A 21,496-nucleotide genomic window follows, 5' to 3' on the forward strand; every position below is an offset into this window, starting at 1 on the left:
GCAGGCCTGAATTCCGAATCAGTGGTAGAATTTCTACAAACAGTCAAAAAATATACAAATGCTTCTAAATTAACTCTGTTAAATTAAACGATGTTTTTAGTATTTAGAATTATCAAAGTTGTTCCTCAGCAATTTTGTTAATTAAATATAAGTTAGAGAAACAGTGAACCGTGAGTTCGTTATAATTGTACAATATTGAACGTGCGCTGGCCTTTACGCCCATCTCAGCGGTATTCGGCGATTCGAGATTTTCTCGCAACAATTATTATACTCTAATTGGTTCCCGACAGTGATTAATGTTGCCGTTCTAACAAACGATGTTTTCGCTCTCAATCATTACGGTTTCTTGAACATATTCATTAACGCCGGTAATGTTCTCATTGTTGTCCCGATGAGTAGCCAATAACATTATTGTATGGATAACAATTGGATAGTATTGCTTTGATCTTGAGAAAATTATTTTCAATGATCTAACATCATCATTATCTGCCTACTTTAAAGCCTGACTATAGAGCTTGGTATACCTCCTTATTAGAGAGAGAGAATATGGAACTTAGATCCACCACGCTACTCCAAGATGAGGTAGAAAGCTTAAGGTTAAGTTCAATATAGTGGAAATAACGGCTTATTGATCTACAAAGTGTCGAGGTATAACACCACCATTTCAGTAACGAGAGAAGCCTTAAAACGTAATCCTCGTCGTCATCATTAACAACCCATTATCAGGTCACTGTTGAGCGTTAGTCCCTCTCAGAATGAGAGAGGTTACGTCTACCACGCTGGCCCAATAAAATTAATAAAGAATATTTCTCTTTTTTCTGTCAGGATGGAGAGATCCTACCAAGTCAAGACACAGTCGTGTTCCCGACGCAGAAAGGCCACGACACTCTGGAAGAAGACATCACTGATCCAATACCCACTGTACAATCATCCAAAAAGGTAACTGACCACGTACTGCGACGAATGTCTTGGCATTCCATGGATTCACCGTGCAAGTTGAAAGTTGAGTATGGCAGAGAGAATAACTCCAAGAGCCCCGAACGTGTGTCCAACGTGTGTAGGGTTAAGCAGCTCTTTTAAAATCGATTAACACTCCCCTTTTCCGCTTGTATTGTTTTTCCTACCCAGCTAAATTTGGTATGATCCTACTAGAGCAGCTTTAGATACCCTTTTTATTATAAAACTTGCAGTGAGCATAAGATCTTTAAGCAAGTTATAGAGAGACTTTGCTGGTAATCCTCTCGCACCTACTCCACATTATACAAACCTCAGGTCAGGTCACGGTTACCCCCTCCCGACCCTCTCCCCTCTCCGAGTCTCATAGGAAACGCCCGTAGAGAGTCGTTCTGTTTTTATTTCAGCCTTCGAGTCTCATGAGGCGATGCTTCTGCGCTCGCCTAAACCCCCCGGTGACGCCGTAGTGCTCCCACATGGAGCCATCGACACTTACTCAACACGAAAAAAAAAAAAAGAAACGAACTAATTTTTAGTTAGTTCATCGATATTCTACATAGAAATTGTAGTAAAAAGACAACAATAGCGTTTGCTTAGTTAGTCAAACAGGCCCCTACTAACGGCATTATTAGAACGAAGGTCAAACCATATAGGTCACATTCAATTATTAAACGGCTTTTGACAAAACGTCCCAAATCATAACAACCAACGCCTTTGTAAACTTGTGCAAATTGGATATTCGAGTAATTGAAACCACTGGGCTGATCGAACTAGCTCAAACTGTTCAAAGTTTAAGACAACAACCCGACAGGACCCGACATCCGTGCCGCTAATGTCCTTGAATAAACTTAATTATAATGTAAGTGGGTATTTAATTATTCATCAAACTGCCATTTCATTGAAAACTAGCAGATGCCCCGCGGTTTCACCCGCGTAGGTCCCGTTCCCGTATGAATTTTGGGAAACAGTATAGCAAATAACTTGGCTTTCTATTGGTAAAAATTGTAAATCGGTTCAGTATTTTGTTAATTGTAGATACACAAATTATCCCCCATAACTTCAGGAACTCACTTTAGTATATTTTCTTTAGTATTAGTATATTTAAATACCTACACTATCAATGACTTGGGGTTTAGTTGATTTGATGTTTATTAAAATAAATTGTTAATAAAGACCAAATCTATACTAATATTATAAAGCTGAAGAGTTTGTTTGTTTGTTTGATTGAACGCGCTAATCTCAGGAACTACTGGTCCGATTTGAAAAATTCTTACAGTGTTAGATAGCCCATTTATCGAGGAAGGCTGTATATTATCCTCGCATTATTATGGGAACGGGAACCACGCGGGTGAAACCGCGTGGCGTCAGCTAGTTAGTGAACAAGGCTTGTTGGCAGCTTGAACGCAGTCCCTCTTTACCAGATATTACTAGACAGTAAGTAAGTAGTAACCTTTACAATAGTCTGGTAAAGATGGACTTGTAAAGGCTTACAATAGGCTGGTAAGGAAGGACTGCCTTAATTGCTTTTAAGGTGGCGTGGTAAGGCTTACAATAGGCTGATAGACTGGTTTAATTGGTTTGCAGGTGGCATCAATAAGCCAGCTGTCTTTCATGGTGCGCCCGGACAGCTTCGAGCGGGGCCAGCTGCGCCTGACCTGCATCTCCACCGTGCACTCCGTGTACGACGAGCGCGCCGAGCTCGTGATAAACGAGGAGCGGCCGCAGATAGCCTCGGTCCTCGGCACCAGGGACCGGTCCTCAGGTATGTTTAGTCCTCAGAATTTCTATTTAATGATTTATTTATTTTGCTATCATCCGTGCAATTGCACGTTGTAGAGTCAACATCTACTGAGGATGCTCCGGTTTCGGGGTGAAATGTACGTAGAGAGTATTTTGTAGGACCTGGGTGACGTTGTCGCATGAGTTCGTCGACTTTTCGTGAATGATAGCAAAATAAATAAATCATTATATAATCATGATGAACTTCCACAAAGTAACGCCTGCTTCTATCCAATACACAGAATTTCTGTTGTATTCATAAGGAATCCGATAACTTTTTAATAAGTGTTTTAAGTTAATAAGTAGAGAAGATGGTACTTGAAGAATATTGATTTGATTCTGAAATGTCTTTAAACTAAATTTAAACTGTCTTGTTAAATAATAGATTTTTAAAATTCTTATTGCTCACATATCATCATCATCATCATATCAGCCGATGGACGTCCACTGCAGGACATAGGCCTTTTGTAGGGACTTCCAAACATCACGATACTGAGCCGCCTGCATCCAGCGAATCCCTGCGACTCGCTTGATGTCGTCAGTCCACCTAGTGGGGGGTCGGCCAACACTGCGCTTACTAGTGCGGGGTCGCCATTCCAGCACCTTGGGACCCCAACGTCCATCGGCTCTTCGAACTATGTGCCCCGCCCATTGCCACTTCAGCTTCGCAACTCGTTGAGCTATGTCGGTGACTTTGGTTCTTCTGCGGATCTCCTCATTTCTGATTCGATCACGCAGAGATACTCCTAACATAGCTCGTTCCATCGCCCGCTGTGTGACTCTAAGCCTTCTTATGAGGCCCATAGTTAGCGACCAAGTCTCGGAACCATAGGTCATCACTGGCAACACGCACTGTTCGAAGACTTTTGTCTTCAGGCACTGAGGAATTTCGGACGAAAAGATGTCGCGAAGCTTCCCGAATGCAGCCCAGCCGAGTTGGATTCGACGGTTCACCTCTTTCTCGAAATTGGACCTACCTAACTGGATCATATGTCCTAGGTATATGTATTCGTCTACAATTTCGAGTGCAGCGTTCTCAACTATAACTGGGTGGAGCGATACATGGGCATTACACATTATTTTCGTTTTGGCCATGTTCATTTTTAGGCCCACCTGTTGAGAAACTCTGCTGAGGTCATTGAGCATGGTACTAAGGTCATCCAGAGTCTCTGCCATGATGACTCTCACTCACATATAACGTAACCGAAAACATGATTTACTAAATAACTAATTATTAAATTAAAGACCTATAGGTACCAACCTAATTATAAGTTTTATTGACCACAAACTAACAGGAGGACCACAAACATTATTATATTATTAATACTATACTTGAAGAAGAAGTAAGGTTTAGTTGCCCGTTAAGGGCAAATGTACGGACAACGGATTACGGACTTGTATGACAGTAAAAGAGCACCAGAAAGAGAGAGAGAGAGAGAGATTGCGAAGATTATAAAACAAAGTAGCTTTTAAAGTGAGAACCCTAATCATAACCCCGTTTTGCTATTATTTATTTGTAGATAGGTTTACGATTAAAATTCAGTCGATAACCAAATTGATGTATCTACTCGAAAAACATGACCGATTCAATATATTTGTTATTTTCCTCTCAAGTCAACATTTCAGTTAATTAAGTACACTTTGATTTATGTCCATTCATTAATGTGCAACGAGTCTATCAAAAGCAACATATACCATTCGATTGAAGTTATAAATTATCGTCCGAATATAAAATTGTTAAGCGCAATTCGAAAAGTGTAAAATTATATTCGAAAATGTAATTTAACACAGCAATTTTGTTGCCGTGTTTAAAACGAAATTCGACATAAATCAACTATAAATCATGAATGAATCTGCTAAAAGCTTTATATATCGTTTAGGTTCGGTGAACTAACTGTTTAATATATTGCCGTGAGATTTGGATTGTATTTATGATTACACGTGTTATATTACTTTCGTCAACAACCCATATTCGGCTCAGTGCTGAACTCGAGTCTCCTTTCAGAATGAGAGGGGTAGGCCAATAGTCCACCACGCTGGCCCAATGCGGATTGGCAGACTTCACACACGCAGAAAATTAAGATAATTCTCTGGTATGCAAGTTTCCTCACGATGTTTTCCTTCACCGATTGAGACACGTGATATTTAATTTCTTAAAATGCACACAACTGAAAAGTTGGAGGTGCATGCCCCGGACCGGATTCCAACCCACACCCTCCGGAATCGGAGGCAGAGGTCATATCCACTGTTATCACAGCTATATTATATTACTTAAATAAGTGTTAATTAAGCGTTAGTAAATTTATAAGTGTTAGTAAGCGCAGTGTTGGTCGACCCCCCACCAGGTGGACTGACCACATCAAGCGAGTCGCAGGGATTCTCTGGATGCAGGTGGCTCGGTATCGTGAAAAGGCCTATGTGCTGCAGTGGATATGATGATGACGATGAAGTCTTAATTCAGCTCTACATACTAGAACAGGAGCGTAGCTACCGCCGTATCAGCCATATCAATGATAAGGGGTCTCAGGACTAAAAATGTTACCGTGTTAAAGGCTGGCAGGCGGGTATACGACTAACAGGGCAGTGGGAAGGGTTTAAGCCGGTAAGAGTCCGGGACTACCCTTTAGGGTGTCCATGAGGATTTCGCCTTCTAAACAACAAAATTTAATATTTATAAAATAAATAAAAAAATAAAATTCATTTATTTCAGGCATACACCCATATTTGCCTGCTGCACTTGACTTAAGTCCATGGGCTGACTTCTCAATTTTGGTAAAAGTACGACGGTCACTTGCTATGAGTGAAATTGTTACCTAACATTATTCTATTTATAACATCAACTTGGAATTCTGTGTTATTAGTCTTCAAAAGAAATAATTAAATATCTACGTAATTAAAAGTTTTGAAACAACCCCTCATTGAGTCGAGTACCATTGTATTCAAGTGGTCGAGAGTTCGTTTGGTTCTATATTGAAGTTACGAAGTTAATTCCACGGGGAAAATCTAAACAAACTGTACATAATACTTGCAATTTGTATTGGTTTACAAAACATTCGGTTTATCAATCACTTTAAATATAAATTTTGATTCTCTTAATAGTGTTGTAATACACATAATATATCTTTGTCTATGAATTATTTGTTTGTTTTTTCATAGCTTCAAGGGACTGTGTGCTTGTGTAGACCTGAATGTATGGTTTTATTTTCAACTCGACGCGTATCTACTTGAGATAAAGGGTCTTGACAGATAAACAGACGACCACAAAGTGATAAAGTATCCAGGTTATAATTATTGCTGTGCCAAATTTCAATTATATATATTCAACAGCTAAGCCAAAAACAAATAACATACAAAGAAGTTCACGTTCATTAACTTTAATTACTTGCTACTTGAGCCGTGATAGCCCAGTGGATAAAACCTCTGCCTCCGATTCCAAAGGGCGTAACTTCGAATCCGGTCCGGGGCATGCACCTCCAACTTATCAGTTGTGTGCATTTAAAAATATTAAATATCACGTGTCTCAAATGGCGAAGGAAGACATCGTAAGGAGACCTGCACACCAGAGTATTTTCTTAATTTTCTGCGTGTGTGAAGTTTGCCAATCCGCATTGGGCCAGCGTGGTGGACTATTGACCTGATCCCTCTCATTCTGAGAGAAGACTCGAGCTCAGCAGAATATGCGTTGATAATGATGAATTTTAATTACAATATCGCAAATGCATTTAGTTGCAGTAATCCAACGTCTAAGACTACGCAGTTGAAATTGTTGGTTCTCTGAAACTTTGTATCAATCTCAAAGTCAGAGTTAATATTGCTCACGGATTTCAATCAATATCGAACTTGAGTTACGCAAACTATTTCACGCGCTGAAGAATTTTCAAAACCGATTATCACAAAATTGTATCAGTTGAAGCGAAACTAAGTACACGTAGTCAGCAAAGTCTTTATATAAATTACACTAGCTAACGCCGCACGGTTTCACTTGCATGGTTCCCGTTCCCGCAGAAATACGGGGATCATTATAGCCTATAACCTTCCTCGATAAATGAGCTATCTAACATTGAAAGAATTTTTCAAATCGGACTGGTAGTTCCTGAGTATATCGCGATCAATCAAACAAACAGATAACAATAGAAACAGAAACAGAAGAGATAGATTTAAATCGATCTTTAACTTCTGATGCAAAAGTAACGAACTTCTTAGCGTCAATCAAGTCTAATTTAGTTAATGCATCGCATCAAGCTGATTTTTGCTGAACCTTCGTAAAGTGACTACTATCATCATCATTATCAGTCGATGGACGTCCACTGCTGGACATAAGGTCTGCAGAACTTTCTAGCTAACATAGCTTTCTAGCGACATAAGTCCAGCAGTGGACGTCCATCGACTGATAATGATGATGATAGTAGTCACTTTACGAAGGTTCAGCAAAAATCAGCTTGATGCGATGCATTAACTAAATTAGACTTGATTGACGCTAAGAAGTTGATGGTAAACCGATGACGCGTTACAGTCCCAAGGAACTGAAAGGGTGAACCAGCACCGGAAAGCGCTGTGTTGGTCGACCCCCCACGAAGATTGTATATTCTATTGTAGAGAGCCGTGATAGCCTAGTGGGTATGAACTCTGCCTTCAATTCCGGAGGGCGTGGGATCGAATTCGATCTGGGGCATGCACCACCAACTTTTCAGTTGTGTGCATTTTAAGAAATTAAATATCACGTGTCTCAAACGGTGAAGGAAAACATCGTGAGGAAACCTGCATACCAGAGAATTTTCTTAATTTTCTGCGAGTGTGAAGACTGCCAATCCGCATTGGGCCAGCGTGGTGCGCTAAGGCCTAACCCCTCTCATTCTGAAAGGAGACTCAAGCTCAGCAGTAAGCCGAATATGGGTTGATAGCGAGATATTCTATTGTATTGCTTACACGAACGTGTTAATGAAGAGAATGCGAGAGAAGCCGCGAACAAACGCTAATCGCTTATACAAATTCCATTCCAATCGATCTGGCAATTCCCCGGGCCTCCGAGCGGCGTTCTAAAATCGACTGGCTCACAGATCGTGAGGAATTTTTATATTTCCATGTAAACACTGCCTTTGAATACGTAGAAAGCAAACCAATCCCGCTCTACAATTCAAATATTTACTACTACTGACTTGCACTGCAATTTTCCCCGAGAACTTTCGGCGTGGAATGCAACTGCTTCCTGGCAACTGAATAAATTCATAAAAAATCGCTTCCCGAGTGCACGGGGCGAGGTAAATATCATTAAAAGTTAAAATAAGAAAGTTTATTACGCAATTCTTAATGTTTTTGTAGTAGTATTCAATCGAAATTCTTTATCGAAATGGATAGAAATTATGAAATTGGATTATTTTACACCCGCGAGTTCGTCCGCCCTCTTTAATCCAGCTACCACCACTAACACATTTATTATAAGTACCTATAGATTAGCCAGCGGTTGACTGTAATAATCAAGCCTTGGTGGAACGCGCTTGCCTAAAACGAGCCTTTAAAACATGGCGGAAATCGATCATCCGTTCGGGAGCTATGATGCCATAGACAGACTGACAGATAGACAGACACATCAGACTTATAACACCCCTCTTTTTGCGTCGGTGGTTAAAAAGTAGTGGCTATTGTTGTTTGAAAAAAAAAACATGTACCGGCTATTCCAATTCGCAACATTAAAATAGAGCGTCCTTTTAAACACTCGAATGCCGAACTAGTTCACGGAGCGTGTGAACTATTGCAGAGTTATAAACAATTTAATTAGTCCCAACTTCGACACCCGCGCGCAAACTTTGCGATGCATTCACAACTTTGCAGTGTATAGAGCTTTACGAATAACGTAAGGTGACGTTATATAATATTATTGCCACCTCCAGCTTATTATGAAGGTGTAAATTAGCTTTTGGATTTTGTGTGCGTCTTATTGTGAAGGTGGAAATTAGCTTTTAGACTTTGTAAGACCTTTTAGCAAGGTGTAAATTAGCTTAGAGATTTCCCTTGTTTTCATTACCTAAAATAACACCTTTAGTCTGAATGGATATTACTTTCAGATTTCAGATCAGAGGGCTCACCACAAACGTTTGCAAAACCATCTTGTTTCTGCTTATCTTATTTAAGGGCGTAATTAATCTATACTAATATTATAAAGCTGAAGAGTTTGTTCGTTTGATTGAACGCGCCGATCCGATTGGTCCGATTTGAAAAATTCTTTCAGTGTTAGATAGCCCATCTAGCGAGAAAGGCTAAAGGCTATATAAATCCCCGTATTCCTACGGGAACGGGAACCACACGGGTGAAACTGCGCGGCGTCAGCTAGGATCTCAACATGTGGTACTAATTGAGTGAATGAATTTGTGGTCGATGACGTCAAAATCGGTATACGAGAAAATCCTGCGTTAAACTTAATAGGCCCTCAGAATATGTAATTTTGAAACACTATGGAATCGCTACGGATATTTGTGGTAAGGTCCCAGATCTTTTTGTGACAAAGCTGGCGTAGGGAAGAATTACTACAATCTCGTCTAACTACAATCGTATCTCTGTATACCGCCATACAGCGTTGTTGTATTACGGTGTGAAGGGTGCAATTACTGGTGTTATTACAGGCATGAAGCTTAAGACCTACGCCTCAGATTGATGGGTACAAAATAGTACTTTGTAGGAGTCCCTTGTTAAATTAAAAAATACTCTACTACCCTACAAAAATCTCCTACTTAACAGTTGTAACTAATACTTCTCACCCCGTTCACGACTAGTTTACGCCAAGGAAAGGATGAGCTGCATGTTTTCCTTAGACTTAGACGCAGCACGTAACTAAGATTGATACTCTAAATCGCACAATCATTATATCAAAATATTTCGATATTGAACCAACCATTGTAACAATTCTCAACTCATTAACGCCACATTAACGCTAAGAAGGGACTGAGCTATATGTTTTCAGTTCGCCAATAAATTTGATACTTTAAATTGCACAATCATAGTATCAAGAATTTTTGGGTATTTACTACCCAAAAGTAGTAACAATTTCTCATCTTCTTATCACGACGGGTTAATAGACCAAGCTGTATGTTTTCCGTCGACAACGCTACGCAGTTCGTCAATACTGTTGAAACGTATTCCAGATTAGGCTTTGTATGCACAGGTGTCTCGCATAAGCTCTCGGAAGCAAGACAAGGTGACAGAGCACACACAAACCGCGCAAATGCCGTATTTGCGCGCTGCAATGCTGTGCAAACATCGCCGATACATTGTCTATACATGAACTAAACATTACCTTTGCTTACTCGACCGGAATATTCAGAGACGGCAAACAGGCGTGTTATGGCTGCGAAGCCATCGCCGGCAAATATTTGAGTGATTGACGGCTTTAGTCATCATCATCATCATCATCATCATATCAGCCGATGAACGTCCACTGCAGGACATAGGCCTTTTGTAAGGACTTCCAAACATCACGATATTAAGCCACCTGCATCCAGCGAATCCCTGCGACTCGCTTGATGTCGTCAGTCCACCTGGTTGGGGGTCGGCCAACACTGCGTTTACTAGTGCGGGGTCGATATTCCAGAACTTGTGTACCCCAACGTCCATAGGCTCTTCGAACTATGTACCCCGCCCATTGCCACTTCAGCTTCGCAACTCGTTGAGCTATGTCGGTGACTTTGGTTCTTCTGCGGATCTCCTCATTTCTGATTCGAGCACGCCGGCTTTAGTACGACTTCAGAAACAATACGAGCCTAATTTGCGGCCTTGGCTGAGTTTGTTGTGGGCCTTTTTCGGACCAAGGCGCGTTTGGAACCCTCGTAACTTTAATTTTGAGTTTTCGACTATTATTACCACCGTTAAATTAAATTAAATTATGACATAGTCTTGAACTTTCAAAAAATTTTAATAAAAAAAATTCAACCGACTTCCAATTCAAAAAAAACTTTAACTAAAAAGCAAAAAATAACATCCTACCTATGTGCTACCTTCTGATCTGTTTGAAGGCGGTGCCAAGCCAGTGATGTTTTAATTAAATACGTTTAAACTACAAAATTTCTGTGGTTATTCCAGAAACAGCTTTAATTAAAACACGACACTGGCTTGGCACCGCCTTCAAACTGATCAGAAGGTAGCACATAGGTAGGATGTTATTTTTTGCTTTTTAGTTAAAGTTTTTTTTGAGTTGGAAGTCGGTTGAATTTTTTTTATTAAAATTTTTATTGTTTTTATTTTTAGTGTTAGCATACCCACTGCGTGTGTACAGTCACAACCTATCTGAGTGGAAAGTTCTTATCAATACAAAATTATTTAGTCCAAACACAAGGTAGCTACTGTGAGCCGTCGAGGAGTTCTCTTCACTGTGCTTCGTCTTCATCACCAGACCCTTTATACAGTCGCAATCCATTTAGGTGGAAAGTTCTCATTAATACAAATTTATCAAGTCCAAACACAAGGTATCTACTGTGAACCGTCGAGCAGTTCTCTTCACTGTCCCTCGTCTTCTTCATCAGACCCTTAACACAGTCACAATCCATCTAGGTGGAAAGTTCTCATCAATACAAATTTATCAAGTCCAAACACAAGGTAGCTACTGTGAACCGTTGAGGAGTTCTCTTCACTGTCCCTCGTCTTCATCACCAGACCCTTAATACAGTCACAATCCATTTAGGTGGAAAGTACTCATCAATACAAATTAATCAAGCCCAAACAAAAGGTGACTGCTGTAAATCCTTGACGAGTTCCTTCGTCTGTGTTTCGGCTCCATCATCAGACCAACTACAAACCTTCATAAAGTTGTAGTGATTTAAAATAACTTATGGAAACACTAACAAACGTACTAACCGTCTCTACAACTTTCGAAAGTTCCCCTCAATTTCTCTAGGATGCCATCATCAGATCCTGACATGAAAAAAATGAGACCACCCTGGAAGTAAACCCTACAAAACAAAAAAAGAATTTTCAAAATCGGTTCATAATTGACGGAATTATCGCTGGACATACATAAAAAAAAAAAAAAAAAAAAAAAAACATACATACAGCCGAACGTAGAACCTCCTCCTTTTTGGAAGTCGGTTAAAAAGTGCTTGTAAACTAAGCCTAATTAAAATAAATGAATTTTGATTTTGAATTTGAATTTTGATATTGCCAAAAGGTCAACTTGTAAGAAAAAGTGCTAATAATAGTGAGTTTTTATCATGGTCTACGTTTTATAGTTTTCTGATTTAAGCACGAGCTTAGTATTTTTAATAACGACCTCCAATCGTTTCGAAATTATCATCATCTGCAACTTAAGTCGATGTAAACCATGATTTATACCGACATAGAATAACTACAAAACCAGCAATGTATGAAATAATAACACAGTAAAACTTTCAAACGAGTATGTCATAAGAGAACAAAACGTATCATATTTGTAGAAATCTCAAAAATACCGTATATGCACACTGAAATGCTGAGCAAACGCCGTCGATACATGAACTAAACATTACCTTTGCTTACTCGACCGGAATATTCAGAGTCGGCAAACAGGCGTGTTATAGCTGCGAAGCCATCGCCGGCAAATATTTGAGTGATCGCCTGCGTGTGACGTTTCGTCGTTGGCTCCTGCACTATTGACTGGGTTGGAGCGAATTCATTGATAGCAGTGGCATGTTTACGACGATGGATTCTACTGCGCAGGTTGTTTTGTGCCAGAAAGAGGCATTTTGTATATAATGATGAATGTGATTAATAACTTTCCTTGCACGTTGGCTTGCGCAGATCTTGATCTTGATCTTTGATTCAGTTCCTTAGTTGGGCCACAAAATATTGAGATTTTGTTTCATCTAAGAAAGGTTTTAGCCCAGGTTCCGTGAAACATTGCTACGATTGATTACCATCAAGTTAATTTTCCGTGAAGAGCCTCATCTTGATGAGATGCTCGACTTTTTACGAAAATTCGTGATTCTGGTAGCTAACTGGGTTAATAGGTAATAAAAATTTCTGAGTGTAGGACTGAGATAATTTACCACCCAATTTGTGGGATATTATGGTTGTTAAGTTATAAAACTATTAATTAAGCAACAGTAAAAAAACATTTGATTAGTAACAACTTTTGGTAAGCCCCTCTCCTCCCAACTTGTATTAATAAGGAGGTTATTAACCCTTATTTTAACAGACTCAAAAGTGATTACAAAAACAAGAAAACTAATGTCGAACAAAGGTTACGATTAACAACATTTGTCAGGACAACTTAATTAACAAATCAAACTGTAACCAAAATAAGACACTAGTATGGCAGAGAATGAACTTGAGTGAAGTCACGCACTTGTGAACGTTGTGTGTAGGGTTAAAGGTATCTTTGTCTGTTCAAACTAACACTGACCTTTTCAACTCAAGTCACTCTCCCCGCCTATCCCAAGTAACCCATAAAGAATTACACAACAAGAGATGTGGACGGCACAAACGCCACGAGCACACTGAAGCCGTCCGTACCGCAAGTCGTTGCAACGCGGCATTAAAAGTTATTACTAACCAACTGTCCTACAAATTGCGTGGTACATTATCTCGTTCCGACGCTCAGAAATTTTTATTACCTGGTAACCAAGTTAGCTACAATAATCAAGAATTTTCGTAAATAATAAACTTGAGCGTCTCATCAAGATGAAGATACTCACGGAAAATTAAGTTGATAGTAATCAATAAGTAAAAATGTTCCATGGATCCTGGGCTAACTGTTACAGTTAGTAACTTTTTAACATAGTCCAAAAATAATTTAATAAGTCGCACGAAAAAAAAATACACGAGAACAAATTGGACGACGAATTGAAATTAATTTATGTCTGGCCTAACATTTAATTTCAATCGAGTAAAATTAGCCTGAGGTAGAAAACAATTTCTTAGAAGCAATTTACTTTTACGAATATAATAATTCCTCTAATTTTATCTCCCATTTTCTGAGCCCATAAAAACATAACACTTATTACTGTTTATGGATAGTAGAGAAACGTGTAACGCAATGAATTAATTCCGCAAATTTATGATAAAAGTTCAAAAATGAAAACAATAATTAAATATTCATTACGCAGCATTACCGCACTTTATTCGGCGAGAAAAAATTCTTGGGTCGCTTTAATTTTTCATAGAGCTTTCCATTACGAGTTATCGATATCGGCATGAGTATAAAATCGTCGGTTACAGAATTCATACAAATATCCGTCAACTTTGATGTAGATTTTATGGCAACATATACTCGTATCATCATCGTCATTATCAACCCACATTCGGCTCACTGCTGAGCTCGAGTCTCCTCAGAATGAGAGGGGTTAGGCGTCCATCAAGCTGGCTCAATGCAGATTGGCAGACTTCGCACACGCAGAATTACGAAAATTCTCTGTTATGCAGGTTTCCTCACGATGATTTTCCCTCAACGTTTGAGACACGTGATATTTAATTTCTTAAAATGCACACAACTGAAAAGTTGGAAGTAACTGCTCCGGACTGGATTCGAACCAACACCTGTACAGCAGGACCTGCCTTCCTACCCGGTGGCACGAGTATAGGAGAGATATATACACAAATACACTACAAATAGCCACAAAACTTAACGTTTTAAAAATTCTTGTAAACTAGCTCTAATTCAATTTACTAAGATAGTCAGACACCTAGCACACAAACTAGCACACAAATGCAAATCATCTCTCTCATCCCATCTGACATACGAGTATCTTGGTTCCGTTGACCAACGTTATAAAAAATAGTCAGAGTCAGATTTACAAATTTATTTTTTGTCTGGTGGTAGGTATCAGCAGTAGCTAGTTACCACCTTACCGGTAAAGACATACCGTTAAGCGATTTAGCGTTCCAATGCCGCATGGAAACCGGATTTCTACCAATACCTCTGACGTGACCAAACTTGTAACTCTTTTAAGTTATCCCGCTTCGATCTTAAACTGCATCTTTACGTGCGTCACAGTCAAGAGTTAGCTTGTCATTCGATAAAAAATATATCGATAAGAGTTAGCTCATCCCTATCGTTCACCATTAACGCTATTATGCTAAGTATTCTCAGCACAACGCCCTCCAAATTGCAAAACAAAGCTTTTTAATACAGATATTTCTTCCCTACCAGCCCGTTCCCAGTCGGGCTGTTGCCTCGGACAGTCGCGGTGTCCTACTTAATTACATTCCCGGTGTCCTGTGTCTCACGGAACACTTTGATGTTTACACCGGGGGGCAATCTAATGGAAATTCACGGAAAAAAGCGCTATAATGTGACTCGTCTAAATGTATCCATTACTTTTATTACGACTATTCTATCCATACTTATAATTAAATACAGGTCAAATTATGTGGGTACATTGAAGATATTTTGAAAATTTTAGTTGGAGGTTTTTACACAATCCATACTGAAGCCAAAAATATTGATCGATCATCATACTGAAACTACTAAATTAATTCAAATGAAACTTGGCACAATTTGAGACCCTAGCACTAAAAAGGTTATTGGGTACTATTTTGTTGCAAAAATACAAGCAGTGAATCAGGAGTTGAAAATGTTCATTTTTCAAGCTTAATTCATCTGTAAAAAATGCCTTTTAACAGAAAAATACTAAAAAAATGTCATTAAAGCCCAGCTACGGATCTGAATGTCTTGTAAATCCACCGCGCACGATTGTTTATCGGGTCTTAATAACGTTGCTGCTAGGATTCGTATTTCCTATCTCGCAGAGAATAGCAAACTAAGTTTGTTATTTATTGTTCAAACAATAAAATTTTCCTAATCTCCCAACTGGTGAAAATGGATACAATTACCTACCTGGAATTCGCGCCACTTTTTATAAAAATAAATAAATAAAAATAAAAATAAAAAAGCCTTTTATTTCTTCTTATTTACAATTAATTAGGTAATAAGTATTTTAATTTGTTAATTGATAAATTAAGTAATTTTACAATTTTAAAATGTTTATTTATTATATCTTCCCTTTTATTTAAAAGAAGAACCCTTTACGGTGAAGGCCTCCTCCAGGTGCTGCCATTTTGATCGATCTTTTGCCTTCAGTAGCCAGTTTTTGCCGGTAAAATTTATGATGTCGTCGACCCACCGATAACGTGGTCTGCCTCTGCCTCGTGATCCTTTAGGTCCCGGCCATTTCGTTATTCTGACAGTCCAACGGTCATCTGTGAGTCGAGCGACATGTCCGGCCCATTTCCATTTGGCTTTAAGTGCGAAGGTTAGCGCGTCGATTATTTTTGTTTTCTGCCTGATGATGGAGTGACGGATTTTGTGAATTTTTTTGATATTAGTTATGCTTCGTTCCATAGCTCTTTGGCAAGTCCTAATCATTGTTTTAGCCTTCTTGGTAAATTTCCAAGTCTGGCAGCCGTAAGTTAAAGTAGGTAGGATGCAGGTGTTCATTATTTTACTTTTCAGCTTCATAGGCATTTGGCTTTTCAATACTTCTTTCATACTCCAAAATTTGTTCCATGCAAATTTAATTCTCCTTTCTATTTCTTCTTCGTTCCTATCATTTTGAAAGGATATTTGTTTGCCTAAATATATATATTTATTTATGAATTCCAGTTGCGTGTTTTCTACTATTATTGGAGTTTCTATATGGTTAGTCATTATTTTTGATTTACTAAAATTTATTTCTAATCCTGCTTTTTTGCTTGCTTCGTACCCTCCACTTTTTATATAAATAGGCAATATGGCGCCAGTGTTTGCGTTGCGAACGCCGTTTGCGAACGATTTATTTTAGAACGAGAGCGTGCGAGGGCCAGACATACTTCATTTAATACGTGTAGTGTTTGTGTATACTAAATAGACAATACTAGACATACAATAGCTCATGCCTACACTGGTATGGCAAACAGACCGCACACGACCAGCCCGGTCAAGCGCCGGTGACAGACTGTCCCAATGCCCCCACTACGACACATGAGATAGTGTATGTAGTATTGTAGGTATCTGTTTACTATACACAAACACTACAATACAGCTCAAAGCCAATATTATTGGAAGGAATTTTGTCTGCTTCGGCTGTGGGTAGTTACCACCCTACGGGCAAAACGGTCTGCCAATAAGCGATCTGATACGATGCCGAATAGAAATTAGATGCAATAAGCTTGTACCTCATCCAAGTAAACCCACTTCCATCTTACAGTGGAATTTATAGACGTTGCAGGGGCACCCCCAGGGGACCATTCACCCGCTGAGTGTCGAATTCTCAAACGCATATTTAGTTGTCCAAGCATACAACGTAATTTTTTGATATTCCTACGGGATAACAGGATAAATCATGATTTCAGTAGCCAGACCCTTAGCTTTATAGCAACATGGTACTTACGAGTAAGTCTGACTTCTACAGGCCCTAAGTCTATTTGGTGATAGTTATGTTAACGCTCGTTTGAACTTTGAAAAGCTTCCAGTCTGTACCTACTCCGGTTACTTAAAGAGGGAAAAAAGAAATCTATTTCCGACTGTGCTCGCCTAGATATTGGATTTCGTGGCAGTTGTAATAATGTCGTGTTATTAAACACGCTTGCAATTCGACATAGGTGTTAAGGGTTGAATGATGATAAACTGCTTTATTTTAGATACTTATAATAATAAAGGGGGGATACAGAAGGCAGAGATTCTTGAGACGGTGCGTATTGTGAGGAGGTTCCTCACTCTGAAGCCCTGACCACCGGTTGCTTGGGCACTCAAATGTCCCGCAGCGGGAGGGTTGATTTTTTTAATAAATTTTTAACTATTAAACAAATAGTTTTGAAAATGCTTTTACCCACTACAAAGCCACCTTATTTGTGAGTGAAACGCGTTTGAAACCGCTGGGCGTAGGCTAGTTTTATGCAATTATGTAATATAGTTTGTCCGATGGTATCAGCCGTAGCTAGTTATCTATCATCATCACCATCATTAACAACCCATATTCGTCTAACTGTTGAGCACGAGTCTCCTCTCAACATGTAATGGTTTAGGTTAATAGTCCATGTTAGCCCAACGCAAATTGGCAGACTTCGTAGTAGATAATTAAGAAAATTTTAAGGTACATTTGCATATTTCGTTATGATGTTTTTCCTTCAGCGTTTGAGACAATATTTATTTTTTTAATTATTATTGTTATAAAATAATACATTTTGTACTTCCTTACTTATAATTCCTGACTGGACAGGTACAGAAGTCCATATGTCAAAGTTACAGCACATGATACAAATGTTATAACATGAACATCTAACGTGGATAAAATACACATTTTTTGCACTTCATTTCCGCATGCAGCATCAAACGGTCTAGTTAATTAACAACCTTTTATGTTTCGGTTAATTGAAACTGTAACTAACCTTGACACGTTGACAACCGCAGAAAATGCGGATTCCTTTCAAACATAAAGGTCAAGTTTGAAAATCCAGTGAAAATTGTGTGAAAATAAGATTGAAAACAGCCTCTCCACCTGCAAGTTTGAAGGCTAAGCTTGTAAAGAAATAGCAGCGCATCTGTTGTATAATTAAAAAATTAAAACTCCGAGGCATTTTTATTCAGATATTTCACTCGGAGGAGCACCTTGATAATTTTATAAAAAGATTTTCACCATACAAAGCCTTAACGAATTTTTGCCTGTAATATTTTTAATTTTACTTTTTTTATATTTTAATAACTTGCTGACGCCGCGCGGTTTTATCTGCATGGTTTCCGTTCCCGTAGGAAAACGGGGATAATATAGCCTACAGCCTTCCTCAATAAATGGGCTATTTAACACTGAAAGAATTTTTCAAATCGGATCAGAGTTCCTGAGATTAGCGCGTTCAATCAAACAAACAAACAAACTCTTCAGCTTTTTATATTAGTATAGGAGTAAAGAAAAGTATAGACTAGCAGACGCCCGCGACATCGTCCGAAGGTCGCTTGGGAACCATTTTTCCGGGATGAAAATTAGTATCTTCTGCACCAATACGCCATTCACCTATACCAAATTTAGTGGTTTAGCCGTGAAAACGTAACAGATAGATAGACAAACAGATTTTCACATTTATAATATTAATATGGATTATTATTTATTTATTTATTTAAAACTTAAACGTGAAAAAAATAACTGTAATTTTTACTTCAGATTTACGAGTACAAAGCAGATTATATCTAGAATGTTAGCTAAAATAAATTGTGTATTAGCATAGAACCATCTACGAAGATTTTATTTATTTAATAGCTTAGAACAATGTATGTCCATATTATGAGTAAGCAAGTGTCAAAAGGCTCATCACCGAGGGGTGCTGGTTCGATCCTCGCCCCATTGGTCTATTGCCGTACCCACTCCTAATACAGTCTATTCCAACTAGTTGAAGGAGAATGGGAATATTGGCCTTATTTAAAAACAATGACAAATCTTTAAAAAAAAATGTGTCAACAGCCTCTGTGGCGCACGTAGTATGCGCGGATTTACAGAGGTCCTGGATTCAGTTCACAAGTTAGTCCATTTTAGATTGCATCATTCAGTCTGATACCGTCAGATTTCAGTCAGGGGCTAAAACGAAACTTGTAAAGAATTAAAAAAAAACTTGTGAATTAAACTAAACATCAAAATTTAACTGCGTTTAAAAATGTCAGCATCAACTTGAGGCAGTTAGCGTAACTCCCCAATATGGTCAAACAGCGTATGTGACACTCCGTTCCATAACGGTTATTCCACGAATCTACTCATTTCTGATTTGGTCACGTAGAGTTTCTATGAGACTTTCAAAGTCGTAGCGAAAGAGAATTTATAAAAGTTTGCTGACCCGACAAACAGATTGTCCTACCACCGATCACCTTCAAAGTACGAGTAACTACATTTAAATTGAATCGATTTTCAAAAAGAAAAATATTCTATGTTTATATTCTTTAGGGTTATATTCTTTACCGAATTAATTAAAATGTTCTAGGAACATGTGTTCTACAATTAATAGTAAATAATATTTCTTTTGTAAATAGATTTTAAAATGTGTCCCTTCCTCCCATCCTTATAATTATGGCATAGTCAAGTTTTACGTATTTTAAGTAAAATAATTTGTGATTTTTTTTATTACCAGATATAAATAATGTATTTATAAATACCATTTATATCATTTACAGTGCACTGGCAGACGCGTTTCTAATACTTTCTTAATTAGAGTATCTCTGCGGGATCGAATCAGAAATGAGGAGATCCGCAGACGAACCATAGTCACTAACTCAACGAGTTGCGAAGCTGAAGTGGCAATGGGCGTTGCACATAGTTCGAAGAGCCGATGGACGTTGGGGTCCCAAAGTGCTGGAATGGCGAAACCGCACTAGTAAGCGCAGTGTTGGTCGACCCTCCACCAGGTGGACAGACGATATCAAGCGAGTCGCAGGGATTCGCTGGATGCAGGTGGCTCAGTATCGTGATGTTTGGAAGTCGTTACAAAAGGCCTATGTATGTATGCGGCTGATATGATGATGATGATGATGATGATGAATTTAAATTCATGATTTGTAAACGATATAAATTCCTGCCTTAACAAATCATGACTTTTCAGTTTGCGTTCTTCTGAAATCGTTCGCGACATCAAAATCATACATTGTTATAATTTCCCCCTTGACTGCGGTTGACGCGCGCAATCAAAACCCCAGCGTGAAACAGTTTCGACTAGAAATTGGGCCTTCCCGGAGAATTAATTTCCGATCCAGGCGGTAATGACACGGTATTTTGGGTCATCTACGTCAAAATCAGAATAAGGCAATGTTTCTAAACATTTCGTCCATCTATGTGGGAACTATATTGGATATTAACAATTTTCGATCCCATCTGTCTATATCTATACTAATATTTCAAAGAGGTAAAATTAGTGGTGTTTTAGGTAAACTCTGGATCTACTACACTGATTTTGAATATTCCCAATTTCCACTAGAAAGGTATCGCCGTATACTCGCGGGAACAACGCGAGTAAAACCGCGGGGCTTCGGCTAGTTATAAATATAGATAACAATAGGAAGATTTTCAAAAACAGACTAAGGACTTAAGTTGAGGTACAAGAAGAAGAAATACTTCATTACATACAAAAATAAATAAAAAACGTTATTAGCATGCAAAGGCGACCTTTTGCTTTAAGGCAAACAATCTCTACTAGGCAACCCTTGGTTCAAAAAACTTAGTTACCTATTTTTTGGAACAAGGTACAAATTCATGATAATAATAGGTAGTATCTGTATTACCTACTAGCGGACGCCCGCGACTTCGTCCGCGTGAAACTCGATGTAAAATTTTAACTACCCCTACCCTACCCCTACCCTACCCTACCCCTACCCCTTTTTCTAATTATAACTTTATACAATAACTATAAAGCTCAAATTGACTACGTTTTAGTTAGAAAACATTTGTATGGGAAAAAGAAAAGGGCTATTTTTATGGTTTTTCCGGCAATTATTCGAATTTTTCTCACCGTAAAAACCATCCTAGAACTTCAACGAACATTTAAAAAAAGAATTGGTCAAATTGGTCCAGGCGTTGTTGAGTTATGCGCTTACCAACGCATTTTGCGATTCATTTTTATATTATAGATTATAAACGGAATTTGATTTCAAAGTGGAAATGCTAAAGTACTCCTCGATAGACTTCCATTAATGACCATAGTCTTTGATATGGCGTAGCGGCATGTCGCTAGTGTGCCATGTTCTCCCTACGGCACCGATAGTGGCAGTAATTTTGCGTCGTCGACGTCAGCATCATACCGTTTAGCGAAATTAACACTCCCTGCAAATTATGGGGTTCTTAAGAGACGAACGAAT

The 21,496-nt window shown here is 38.6% G+C and overlaps 1 protein-coding gene across 2 annotated transcripts in view; it reads left to right on the forward strand.

Annotated features, from left to right (window-relative positions):
- LOC112047244 (uncharacterized) overlaps positions 1 to 21,496 on the forward strand; it is a 350,719-nt gene that overhangs the window by 283,315 nt on the left and 45,908 nt on the right. For both annotated transcript variants that reach the window (XM_024084289.2, XM_052882394.1), the window contains exons 7-8: positions 826 to 939; positions 2,539 to 2,716. In XM_024084289.2, the coding sequence (XP_023940057.2) occupies positions 826 to 939; positions 2,539 to 2,716 (292 nt within the window). The remainder of the gene's footprint in view (positions 1 to 825; positions 940 to 2,538; positions 2,717 to 21,496) is intronic.

This window comes from Bicyclus anynana, chromosome 7, assembly GCF_947172395.1.
Source record: "Bicyclus anynana chromosome 7, ilBicAnyn1.1, whole genome shotgun sequence".
In the NCBI taxonomy this organism is placed as follows: domain Eukaryota; kingdom Metazoa; phylum Arthropoda; class Insecta; order Lepidoptera; family Nymphalidae; genus Bicyclus; species Bicyclus anynana.